We start from the raw sequence: 12,791 nt of genomic DNA, 5'->3' as shown, positions 1-12,791 counted from the left end.
AACATTTGTTCTGAATATCATGGCCACACCAACCTCATTGGTAGAAGTAGGTCTACTTGGTGCATGTAAAAGATGAAGCAATATGATTTGTTGCATTTATTTATTTTTGTACAACGTGAAAAAACAACCAGAGTAGGCTAGTCATTAGAGCAAGAGAAAATAGGGACGAGTACAACATGAAATAAATGTCAGTAGCCTAAGGAGACAATTATAGAATCTTTTCACCACTTGTGGATAATTGGGTGATTAGTAGCTTGTGCTGTACAGTGGGTTGTTGTAGGTAAGCCAAAGGTCTAAAACCAGTTAGAATTCAGGAAACAGATGCCAATATTATATTGAGATACATTGACACGAGCAATTCAAGATCGGCACTTTGTGTGGACTCATAGAAAAAAAGCAGGATTTCAGTTTTCCCAATATCAAAAACACTAAGTAACCGTCGGCATGAAAACATTCCCCCTTGGTCCCTATTAAACATTGCATATTCTGCATTGCAGTAACTTATTATTCTCTAGAGAAGTTAAAGTAGTAGTTCAAACCAGGAGTGGGTGAGGTCACTGTATTGAGGGGAATGGCACTCATCACGTAAGGTGGCAAAGAAGCAAGAGAATGGTGCCAATGGAGAGAAAAGACACCAGACAACAGTTGAGTTCGCTCATCTGTTGAAAACAAGTGCTGCTATGCAATACTGTACTGATTACGTTCATTCAGACGACCCACTTAGACAAATCATACCCTTTTTCAATAACTAAAACACAAATGCTGGTTTTTGGTGACCACAGCTCTGCTTTACATGAGTCAGTCCTGTGTTATAAGACTCACCTGCCTCTTCTGACAGACTTCTTTAGTTATGTCTAACTTTCACATTAAACATTTACCGATGTCTATGGCCGTTTGATGGATCTCACAGGTCGGCAGTTAACTGGTCTTTCAGTCACTGGACTCTAGTCCATCAGAAAGAACAGTAGGGCTCGGTCATTATGGTGTAATCTCTCAGTAGTGAGGATGTGAAGCACTAAAGAGTTCTGAAAGTTTACAGGGCTGTCCGTGTGTGTACGTGGGTAAATCGCAAGACATAGTACTATGGTGATGAGCATTATATGGAATCATTATTTAAATGCAACACATGTACCTTGCATGTATAGACATATACACACAGTAAAACAAAAAAAGACAGGGTGGTGTATGATAAGAGCTGAAGAAGCACAGGACTACTCTGCTGTTACAGAGTACAATACCAATAATAACCCTGCAATTGCACGTTATATTCCTTTAACTACATGTTGTTCAACAACACTTAAGTTAGTGAAATATCAAAATCTGATGGCTGAATACAGGTCCATAGAGAGCATCTTGTATTTGTATTTAAATAAACCACAGAAAGGGAACCCCAGACAATTTGTCATGATTTTGAAATATGACAACAACAGGAAATAAGGTTGGATAGATTTGTGAAAAGTTGACATTTCTACGGTCTGTGTGAACATCATGCCCCATTCACTGCTAGATAATATACCAGTAGTATCTATAGATAGTCTCAGGAATGTACCGAGGGCCATAGCCTTGCTTATCAGAGTGACTACAGTACACCAGGTGGTGAGGTGAGACAACCGACACAGTTGCTAAAGTCTAAAACCCCAAACCAAATTGTCACAGTTGCTGAAGCCTACAACTCAAACCACTCAAACAGTTGATAAGCCTAACCAGTCTCTAAAGCGTAAACCAAAATCACTCATGGATAGTCAGGCTAAAACAAAAAGCATGGACATGACAGGAAGTAGATAATGATAAACTATCTACAGACAGGTCTGTTACTTAACTCACGCTAACAGGTCTCAAATAAGAAAGTAACACCATCAGTCAGGCACAACATCTCAGAGGGACAGATAGTCAAATATAACCATGGAATCATAACCTAGGACAAGAAATATTTGTTATACAAAGAAAATGTGCACATGCATTTAGGGGTTGAAGGCCACTGTTACACGGGGCCAGGGACTCACTCCTTTCCCCACAATGCTATTATTGCATCTTACTGTATGGCGATGATATGGGTAACCACTATCCAGTAAAACCTTATACCGGCTTCCATTCACTCTCATTCCACCTCTTCTTTCCTTCTCTACATACTGTGTCTCTCTCGACTTTCTTTATACAAACTTGATACCCACAATTCATCCGTTTCTCACCAAGACAGCTTCCCATACCATTCAACACCCCCGAATCTCAGCCAATGACAGTAGGGCTAGGAGGTGCGTGTGTGTTGGTGGAGTTTCTCTCCATCTTCTAAATTCTGTCCTAGTTAAGCTCAAGGCCAGTTACAGTCAAGAAGTGATTAAGAGTTGTCCCGCCCTATCCTCTCCTTCAAGGGAATGGTCACAATGGTGCTTTCAACAGACGTCTCTGGCTGTTGCCGTTTGTGCTCTTGGGTCAATGGCTTTCATTGGACAAACCTAAATGTCACAGCCCGCTTCCACAGCCATTGGCAGAAAAGACTGGGCCCTGGTAGGAGTGAAGGTGTGATTGGTGTGCTATGGGTATGTGTTGAAATCTCCCTCCAACCAACAGACAGACCTCTTTTTTCGTCTGACAGGACCACAGTCTCCTCTTCTTTTTTTTCCACCTCACCAATAAGCGAAACAGAACAAAACACCAGAGTGCTAGTAGTTGTCCTATAGCGCTCTTCCTCCCTGCCCTCAGCCCAGCCTGACTAACCCAGGTCCAGGCTACGTGGGCCTCAGGTTGGGGCCTCCAGGGTTGCCGACAGGTTTCTGAGTGGCTCCCACGTGGAATGCCTGCTGAAGGGGGGTTGAGGCCGAGGAGGGGGCTTGGGGCTGGTACTGGGCCTGCGGCTGGGTGGAGGCTAGGAGGCCCACCTGACAGGGACCTGTAGGTCCTGCCCACTGGGGGGTGCTGTAGGTGGATGGGCCGTAGCCGAACACCTGGGCAGCGGTGCCCAGAGAGCCCTGACGCGGGCAGAGGGGGATGGAGGAGTTGGTGGAGGGGTGGGTAGTAGGGCAGAGGTGGCCAGGGGCAGAAAACTTTCGGCCCATGTTGGCTTGAGGAGGGATATGTAGAGGGATCTGTAGTTAGGAAGAGGGGACAGGAGAGAAGGAGAGGAATAAGGGGAAGTTAGTTAGATAAAAAACACTAAGAGAGCAAAAAAAAAGTAAACCTCATCATGTAAAATAGAGCTAAAAAAATAGATTGGCAGATTATGGCTGGTCTTTAGACTGAGTCATGAGGCCTTACGTCGTGTCCGGGTCCCTGGGCTGTCCCCTTGGGTCCTTTCTTGCCGTGGGAGAGGCTGATGGCGTCTCGGGCCCAGTTGTCAACTAGCAGGTGCAGGTCGTCTGTGAATGTGCCCTTGCGACTCTGTGTTACAGCCGGGGCCATGTTGGGGCCTGACGGCTGGCACTGGCTGGTGTTCGCTCCACTGTCTGAACTGGTCCCACTCACTCCTGGAAGACACACAGAGACGAGTTCAACCTGGGAAGCCAACTCATTTCTCAAATCAAGTTTGGCTTCTCTTCTGGAGATGTATCATCTCTTGGTTTGATGAATATTATGTGGGTTTGTCTTTCTAAAACATGTAGTGAAGGAGCATAGACAATAGGAGTGCCGCTGGGTTTGCTTACCCATGGTGGAGGTGCTGAGGCTGGGCAAGGAGGGGGAGAGTTTGAGATTCTGGGAGGAGGTCCGGCTGCCTGGCTCAGAGAGCCCTGCCGTGGGGCGAGATGACTGCTTAGAGGAGGACTCTGGGGAGATCTGGCCTGTGACTTGGTCTCCTAAAACACACACACACCAACATCAACCACAGAAAGGAGTGGAGAGAAACACCTGATCATATTACCCCTTCTAAGCTAGCAGTCTCTACCCTTTAATATTGACTGATTACTCGTTGCTTGCAGTCGAACATTTGTAAATTAATTTCCATTCAGCAGTGTGCAGATAGTCCCTCACTAGATACAGACAGCTGGACTGACCAATCACAACTCGTGTTACCTGTGTGCAAGGGACCGGGCTGGGTGCTGCTGCGGGCTGATTTGCTGGCCTTGGTCTTGGACCTGCGTCTGCCCCCGGCCATGGCCACAGAGGGGGAGAGGACAGCCGAGGGACGAGGTTTACCCAGCCTGGTGAACAGAGCATCAATTTCCTCCTTGTGACGGGAGTGGAGGGTCTGGCTCTCTATCATATGTCTGTGGAGGGAAGGAGGAGTGGAGGAAGAGAGGAGGAGGGCAGAGTGATGCAGGGTTGTAACAAATACAGTACAACAGTCATCACTTCTCTCTTACACCACTAGTAAGTGATCCCATTGAAATTTAAAATCATATAAAAGAGAAATATTGCCCAAAACAGCAAACAAACAAACAGGTTACATCTTGGAGGAGTGAAGGTAACATACTTCTCTCGGAGGTGGCTGACTTCCCTTTCAAAGGCCTCGTCCTCTGGCCCAGAGTCGTCCTCGTTGTCGCTGGTCATGTAATGATTAAACAAACCTCTGTTCCCTGTGGAGGCGGAGCTACAGGGGTCAGAAGTTGTTGAAGAGGAAGGGCCGTTCTGATGGGAGGAGCTAGATCCCGAAGGAGCCGTGGTATTGGCTGCAGCTGGCGTCACTGAAAACCGGCCCACTTTGGAGACAGAGTTGGGGCTGGGTGTGACACTGGCAGTCACCTGAAAGCGTCCGATGGTGGCGGGCTGCGTCTGGAAGTGAGAAGTGAGCCCATCTACGGAGTCTCCACTCCAGACTCCTTTGGAGAGGGAGGAGGAGCGGTGGAGGGTGTTCTCTGGGCTGGAAAGGGAGGAAGATGAGGAAGAAGAGGAGGAGGACGAAGAGGGTGTGAGGGAGGAAGAGGAGGCGATGGTAGAGGGGTCAGGAGTCCTGCCGGCGCCAGCTTCTGAGACCTGGAAGCGTCCCAGTTTGACGACCCCTGTGGAGGGCGTTGCTGCTCTAATGCTCCCTGGAATGGTCTCAGGGCTCACAGCTCTCCTCAGCTGGCCGTCCAGACTACCAAGAGGCTGCTGGGACTGGACACACACACACACACACACACACACACACACACACGAGACATGTCAGCAACAAACATACCAACACAACTCACTCAGAAAACATTCAAAATAACTAACGCAACTAATATAGGGAAGATAACACAAGAACAAGCAATGTGATGTGTAACTCTGTGTCGTTGTATGTGTCGAACTGCTTTGCTTTATCTTGACCAGGTCGCAGTTGTAAAAGAGAACTTGTGCTCAACTGGCCTACCTGGTTAAATAAAGGTGAAATAACATTTATTTGTTATTTTTTATAAAAACACCACTCAAAGATGACATTCACCTATTCCACACATCTACAAAACTCAACATTACAGTACATAACTTAAAACTTCTCAAAAGAGGACTAACCTGGTTTGGTACTGGGAATGGAGGCAATTGCTCAAAGGTAGGGGTGCCTGCCTGCTCGAAGACATCAGGATACATACGACACAGACACAGACACAGACACACACACACACACACACACACACAAAGATGTAATCATTATTATCAAGGTAGGAGAAAATCTCTCAAGTTACAACTGAAAAAAGCATTTAGTACAAATACTATATCTTATCAGTCACTGGACAATCAGAGTTCCCTCTACTGTACCTGCGCTCTGATGGCTTGGCCATGCTTTTCTGGATGGATCTGTGCATGTTCCGCTGGTGTGAGGCCCTGTCCTGGGTTGAGGGGGGGGCCCGGGACTCCCTGTTCCCCTGAAGTGAGGGACAGGTTGTAGGAAGGCACCAGGGCTGCCAGATGAGGAGGGGAGATGGTCTCTGTGGAGGAAGAGGTGGTCTCAGGGTTGCCAGTGTCAGCGGAAGTAGAGTCCTTAAAGAGGGAGCGCAGCTTCTTTTCTAGGGCATGGATGTCATCTATACCAGGGGCCTTGGACTGGGACTCTCCCCCATCAGGGTCCCCTGGCTGTAGCTGGGACGGTTGGGAGGGCAGGGTAGAGGGTGGAAGATGGGTGGGGGCCATTGCAGGCTGTGCTACAGGGACAAAGGTAGGGACAGGCTGAGACTGGGAGGAGGTGGGCAGAGTGACAGGAATGGACACAGGGATGGTCTGAGAGGACAGGACAGGAATAGGGTGCTGCTCTGAGCTGGTCACAGTCCCAGAGTTACTGGGTGGAGCTCCAGAGACGGGGGCAGAGCTGCTGCCCATCTGATCGGCAGAGGCTGGGGGGAAAGAGGACGAGGTGGCCTGGGGGGGCTGGAGAGCAGCTGAAGGGGGGAATGTGATTTGGGCAGGAGCAGGTTGAGAGGGGGCAGCTTGGCAGCCAGGCTGGGGGTGTGGGATTAGCTCACTGGAAGCAGGTGCAGGGGCTGAAACTTGGGTTGGAGACCCCCTCCCGGTTGAAACTTGGCATGTGGAGGGGGGAAGAGAGGAGGACCCAGAGGGGATGACAGAGACATGAGGCAGGGTGGTGGACGGGTGCAGACCAGCCTGGGAGGAGGGGACTGTGCAGGTGGCTCGTCTCTCCCCCATGCATCTCCCTCATCTCAGTGAAGGCCTGCTGGAGGCGGCTTGAGGGGGCAGACAGGGACAGGCCCAGACTCACTAGGGCAGCGGGGAGGTACACAGAGAGAGGAGTCACTTACATAACCTGGGCACTTACAACAAGTCATTTATCATCATGACGTCAAACACACTAATGTTGGTAAATGCATCAAGCAACATGTTTTAGAGTTCTCAAACATGCCAAGGTTGGAAGTGGGGCACATGTTTGGAACACAGAGTTCTAACATTCTATATGTGAGTTCTGGTTGCACTCTATGGCCCAGAGATTCCAGTCATTCTCACCTGGATGGGGCTCGTCCCCAAATGAGGTGTTAGCCGAGGGAGGGCCGAAAAACTGCTCTCTCAAACGGGACTCTGGGACAGGGCTGACGATGAACCTCCGGCCTGCAGAGTGGACCACCTGAGCTGCAACGCCTAGGCAACAGGGGTGAGAGGTGAGGGGTGAAGAGGTGGAGCCCAGACAATCATAATTCAGTAGAGATAGTAAATGTGTAGGTGCATGTTTACCAGACAGAGGAGTGGGCTTGTCACGCTGTTGTAAGGGGTCATCTACCACAATCTGTGGAGAGAGAAGGACAACACCATGTCAACTAAAGGCTGCCTAGGAGTTAGTGGGTGGGTAGTGTAGTATGTTACCTGAGTGAAGGGCGGTTGAGCACAGCCTTCCTTCATGCCCTCTCCTTTATCGCCCGGCATTTCGATGACCTCCCGGACCTGCTCGATAAACGACTTGCGTTCGCTCTCCAGGATAAACTTACTCAGGACCTGAGAGAAGGATATACATTTAACTACAATAATACAAAAACTCATGCCTATCAAATCCACATTTCCACCTGTGGAAAGAGACCCGTGGAGCTACAAAACAAATACATCTAACTTCTTTACTCTTGACAATTACAGAGACCTGGGGGAAGAGATCAATACAACTCAGATCAGTGCTTTTTTGTTTCTTATCATCCTTACCATGATCCGTGCGATCTCTTCAGGGTTATCTCCATCCAGGTCGAACTTAAAGGTGACCATCTTCCTGTTGTGGGTCTCCAGCTGGCACTCTGCCACCCGGTCTCCCATGTTGGAGATCTGAAAACAGACACACAGAGAGAGGACACCAGCTGAAATACGACCAGACGTCTGTAGACACAGAGAGCGGGTGAGAGGCCAATAGGGCTGCAAAATTCCTGTAATTCTGGTAACTTTTTCTGAAATGCCGGTTAGAAGATTGTCCGGAATCCGAAGGGAATTAGCAGGAAATCTAAAATCCTCCAACCAGTATTTATGGACAACCTGGGTATGTTGAAAATGACTGGGATTTTGGCTTGAGGAGATAGAAGGTGGCCATGTGGGGTCTGTGTGTGACTTCTGTGCGAGCCAGGGACAGAGCGCTCCACATAGATGAAGACAGACAGACATTGAGTTGAGGTGAAAGTCTGACCATGTGACTCTTACATTAAGGACGATGAGCTTGGCCTTGGCGGTTTTCTCGTGGCAAGAGTGGCTGCGTACAGAGTTCTGCTGGTGCCGCTTGTTCATGGAGCGCCCTTCGTGTCTACCATCTGATGTCCCCTCAAACCCGTCACTCAAACCTGACGACACGTTCGAAAGGCAACTAGGGGGGAAAGAAATAAAGTAAGAAAGAAAGAAAAAGAAAGCGAGAGAGACATCACAAGGAACAAAGGGCTGTATCATACAGTATATAGATGTATTTTCAATAGAACATATTGAGTAGCAGAAAATGCTTTCTGGTGTGAGCTAGGTATAAAGCTGATGTGATGCCTTACTTCTCCACAGACTGAGGCACCAGCACTGTCTGGCCTGCTGCCTTCTCTGCTGACGCCGGCTGGGATACACTCACAGAGGCCTGAAACATTGTCACACACACACACACTGTTCATTAAAAGGAGCTTTACAACCATGTCATGTCAAGCATGAAAGCAAGGGTGTGTGATCTGACCGCAAGGGTGTGTGATCTGACCGCAAGGGTGTGTGATCTGACCGCAAGGGTGTGTGATCTGACCGCAAGGGTGTGTGATCTGACCGCAAGGGTGTGTGATCTGACCGAGTAATTGGAAATGCTTTGAGCACACACACACACACACACACACACTGAAGGTACTTCTCGTAGGACATGTTTTGTATGTGTGTTTGTAGGCTCCTTACAATACCATCACATGGCAGCCAAACAACCAACACTCATCTCACTCACACCCACACGTTAACCCTGGTCTGTGTGTACCTGCGGCATAGAGAGGTTTGCAGCCTGATAGAGGAAGTAGAGATGCTCTGCGTTGATTGGAGGAGATAGGATAGGAGGGCTCAGTTCATTGGCCCATGACTGACAGCCATGCAGGAAGAAGCAGCAGCATGCAAGAGGAATGTATGAAAGAAAGAGTAGAGCCACGGAGCTTTTAGTCCAGTGTTTCCCAAACTCTGTCCTCATAACCCCAATGGGTGCACGTTTTGGTTTTTGCCGTGACACTATACAGCCGATTCAAATGATCAAAGTTTGATGATCAGTTGATCACTGATGTAAAATGCTTGGGCAAAAACCAAAACATGCACCCATTGGGTTCCCCAGGACTGAGTTTGGGAAACACTGGGTTAGTCATAAAAATAGAAAAAAAGAGCAAAAGAATATAAAAGAGAAGGAATGACAGGACTGTACTAGCCTGATACAAATAGATGGAATACATGCTGTGTCCTTGTTTGGGACTGTTTTAGCGTTAGTAAGAGCGTAAGCTGGGCTTGTTGTGAACTAGTGTGTATGTCTCACCTGTATTTGCTGGGCACCAGGCTGGAGTGGTGGTAGTGTTGTGCTCTGAGGTGCAGTGCTGCCCACTGGCTGTGGCTGCTGGAGGTGCACGGGAAGGATGAGATGAGGGAGTGGAAGAGACAGAGACAAATCAAAACAGCCATATCTGCAGACAAGACAATCTCTTCATTATCTATTCACCAACACACTGCTCCTCAAACAAACCCACTATTCCTCCCCCAGGAATGTACCTACTGCATCACATAGCAACACTATAAATCAGTCTCATATAACTTCAGTACAGGTCTTACAGCATGGATTATACCACACACACACTTCCTACTCTAGTCAAAAAGTCGTGAAGGATACCATACAATAGGCTTGGGGGGTATCCAGATTTTCATATTGTCATACCGTCCTGCTCTCATCCTGGGATTTACAGTATTACCGGCATAGCACACAAGGGGCGCTAAAACGCAAGAAAAGGCCATTGGGCCTCTATTACCAAAATGCTAACAAAATGAGCACGAACAAGTGAACAATAAACAAGTTATACAAGCATAGTTAGTAGCTACCGAATGTCATTTTTGGTGAGTGTGGACATTAACAAGCGAAAGGGAACAAGATACATTTAGCAAATGAACAAAGTTGTGATACATTCCTTTCTGAAGTAAGAGAAGCATGTGTATACGGAACAGAAGGGAAAATAACCAATGGACAAAATACATGCTAATAGGAAGCACCTGGAGAAAATGGCAACTGTACAGATAATTTATCAAGAGCTCATTGACTTCTGGCAGAAAGCCATTATGAAATATAGTATCTGATATCAAACATTTACAGTGCATTCAGCAAGTATTCAGGCCCCTTAACTTTTTCCACATTTTGCTATGTTACAGCCTTATTCTGAAATTGATTAAATAGTATTTTCCCCCGCATCAATCTACACAGAATAATGACAAAGCAAAAACAGATTACACACACACACACACACACACACACACACACACACACACTGCCTTGCGAAAGTATTCGGCCCCCTTGAACTTTGCGACCTTCTGCCACATTTCAGGCTTCAAACATAAAGATATAAAACTGTATTTTTTTGTGAAGAATCAACAACAAGTAGGACACAATCATGAAGTGGAATGACATTTATTGGATATATCTAACTTTTTTAACAAACCAAAAACTGAAAAATTGGGCGTGCAAAATTATTCAGCCCCCTTAAGTTAATACTTTGTAACGCCACCTTTTGCTGTGATTACAGCTGTAAGTCGCTTGGGGTATGTCTCTATCAGTTTTGCACATCGAGAGACTGAAATATTTTCCCATTCCTCCTTGCAGAGCAGCTCGAGCTCAGTGAGGTTGGATGGAGAGCATTTGTGAACAGCAGTTTTCAGTTCTTTCCACAGATTCTCGATTGGATTCAGGTCTCGACTTTGACTTGGCCATTCTAACACCTGGATATGTTTATTTTTGAACCATTCCATTGTAGATTTTGCTTTATGTTTTGGATCATTGTCTTGTTGGAAGACAAATCTCCGTCCCAGTCTCAGGTCTTTCGAGGGACGGCCAGGTCTTGGTAGATTTGCAGTGGTCTGATACTCCTTCCATTTCAATATTATCGCTTGCACAGTGCTCCCTGGGATGTTTAAAGCTTGGGAAATCTTTTTGTATCCAAATCCGGCTTTAAACTTCTTCACAACTTTATCTCGGACGTGCCTGGTGTGTTCCTTGTTCTTCATGATGCTCTCTGCGCTTTTAACGGACCTCTGAGACTATCACAGTGCAAGTGCATTTATACGGAGACTTGATTACACACAGGTGGATTGTATTTATCATCATTAGTCATTTAGGTCAACATTGGATCATTCAGAGATCCTCACTGAACTTCTGGAGAGAGTTTGCTGCACTGAAAGTAAAGGGGCTGAATAATTTTGCATGCCCAATTTTTCAGTTTTTGATTTGTTAAAAAAGTTAGAAATATCCAATAAATGTCGTTCCACTTCATGATTGTGTCCTACTTGTTGTTGATTCTTCACAAAAAAATACAGTTTTATATCTTTATGTTTGAAGCCTGAAATGTGGCAAAAGGTCGCAAAGTTCAAGGGGGCCGAATACTTTCGCAAGGCACTGTGTGTGTGTGTGTGTGTGTGTGTGTGTGTGTGTGTGTGTATATCTATATATACACACACACATATAATATATATATATATACACACACACATATATCTGTATGTGTATATATCTATGTGTGTGTGTGTGTGTGTGTGTGTGTGTGTGTGTGTATATATATATATATATATATATATATATATATATACACATACAGATATATAATATAGATATATATAAAACATATATACACACATTCACATACATATACAGTCATGGCCAAATGTTTTGAGAATAACAAAAATATTAATTTTCACAGGAAGTCTGCTGCCTCAGTGTCTTTAGATATTTTTGTCAGATGTTACTATGGAATACTGAAGTATAATTACAAGCATTTCATGAGCGTCAAAGACTTTTATTGAGAATTACATGAAGTTGACGCAAAGAGTCAATATTTACAGTGTTGACCCTTCCCTTTCAAGACCTCTGCAATCTGCCCTGGCATGCTGTCAATTAACTTCTGGGCCACATCTTGACTGATGGCAGCCCATTCTTGCATAATCAATGCTTGGAGTTTGTCAGAATTTGTAGTTTTTTGTTTGTCCACTAGCCTTGGGGATTGACCACAAGTTCTCAATGAGATTATGGTCTAGGGAGTTTCCTGGCCATAGACCCAAAATATCAATGTTTTGTTCCCTGAGCCACTTAGTTATCACTTTTGCCTTATGGCAAGGTGCTCCATCATGCTGGAAAAGGCATTGTCCGTCACCAAACTGTTCCTGGATGGTTGGGAGAAGTTGCTCTTGGAGGATGTATTGGTACCATTCTTTATTCATGGCTGTGTTCTTAGGCAAAATTGTGAGTGAGCCCACTCCCTTGGCTGAGAAGCAACCCCACACATGAAGGGTCTCAGGACGCTTTACTGTTGGCATGACACAGGACTGATGGTAGCGCTCACCTTGTCTTCTCCGGACAAGCTTTTTTCCGGATGCCCCAAACAATCAGAAAGGGGATTCATCAGAGAAAATGATTTTACCCCAGTCCTCAGCAGTCCAATCAGTCTGTCCCTGATGTTTTTCCTGGAGAGAAGTGGCTTCTTTGCTGCCCTTCTTGACACCAGGCCATCCTCCAAAAGTCTTTGCCTCACTGTGCGTGCAGATTCACTCACACCTGCCTGCTACCATTCCTGAGCAAGCTCTGTACTGATGGTGCCCTGATCCGGCAGCTGAATCAACTTTAGGAGACGGTCCTGGCACTAGGGATGTTGCCTGGTTTCCTCCAGACATGAAGGTTGGCATTCAGGCCAAAGAGTTCAATCTTGGTTTCATCAGACCAGAGAATCTTGTTTCTCATGGTCTGA

General features: G+C 46.4%; 1 protein-coding gene across 1 annotated transcript in view; it reads right to left on the bottom strand.

Annotated features, from left to right (window-relative positions):
- Positions 1-83: 83 nt before the first annotated feature.
- Positions 84-12,791, bottom strand: part of LOC118370939 (serine/threonine-protein kinase WNK1-like) — a 51,707-nt gene continuing 38,999 nt past the window's right edge. The window contains 15 exon segments of the mRNA XM_035756178.2: positions 84-3,083; positions 3,253-3,461; positions 3,639-3,788; positions 4,006-4,199; positions 4,406-5,028; positions 5,407-5,457; positions 5,650-6,350; positions 6,352-6,603; positions 6,847-6,978; positions 7,072-7,123; positions 7,201-7,329; positions 7,528-7,644; positions 8,011-8,170; positions 8,343-8,422; positions 9,335-9,412. Of these exon segments, the coding sequence (XP_035612071.2) occupies positions 2,727-3,083; positions 3,253-3,461; positions 3,639-3,788; positions 4,006-4,199; positions 4,406-5,028; positions 5,407-5,457; positions 5,650-6,350; positions 6,352-6,603; positions 6,847-6,978; positions 7,072-7,123; positions 7,201-7,329; positions 7,528-7,644; positions 8,011-8,170; positions 8,343-8,422; positions 9,335-9,412 (3,285 nt within the window). The 3' untranslated portion in view covers positions 84-2,726.

This window comes from Oncorhynchus keta, chromosome 22 (assembly GCF_023373465.1).
Source record: "Oncorhynchus keta strain PuntledgeMale-10-30-2019 chromosome 22, Oket_V2, whole genome shotgun sequence".
Classification (NCBI taxonomy): domain Eukaryota; kingdom Metazoa; phylum Chordata; class Actinopteri; order Salmoniformes; family Salmonidae; genus Oncorhynchus; species Oncorhynchus keta.
The sequence above is the reverse complement of the archived record's forward strand: the minus strand, read 5'-3'. Positions and strand labels throughout refer to the sequence as shown.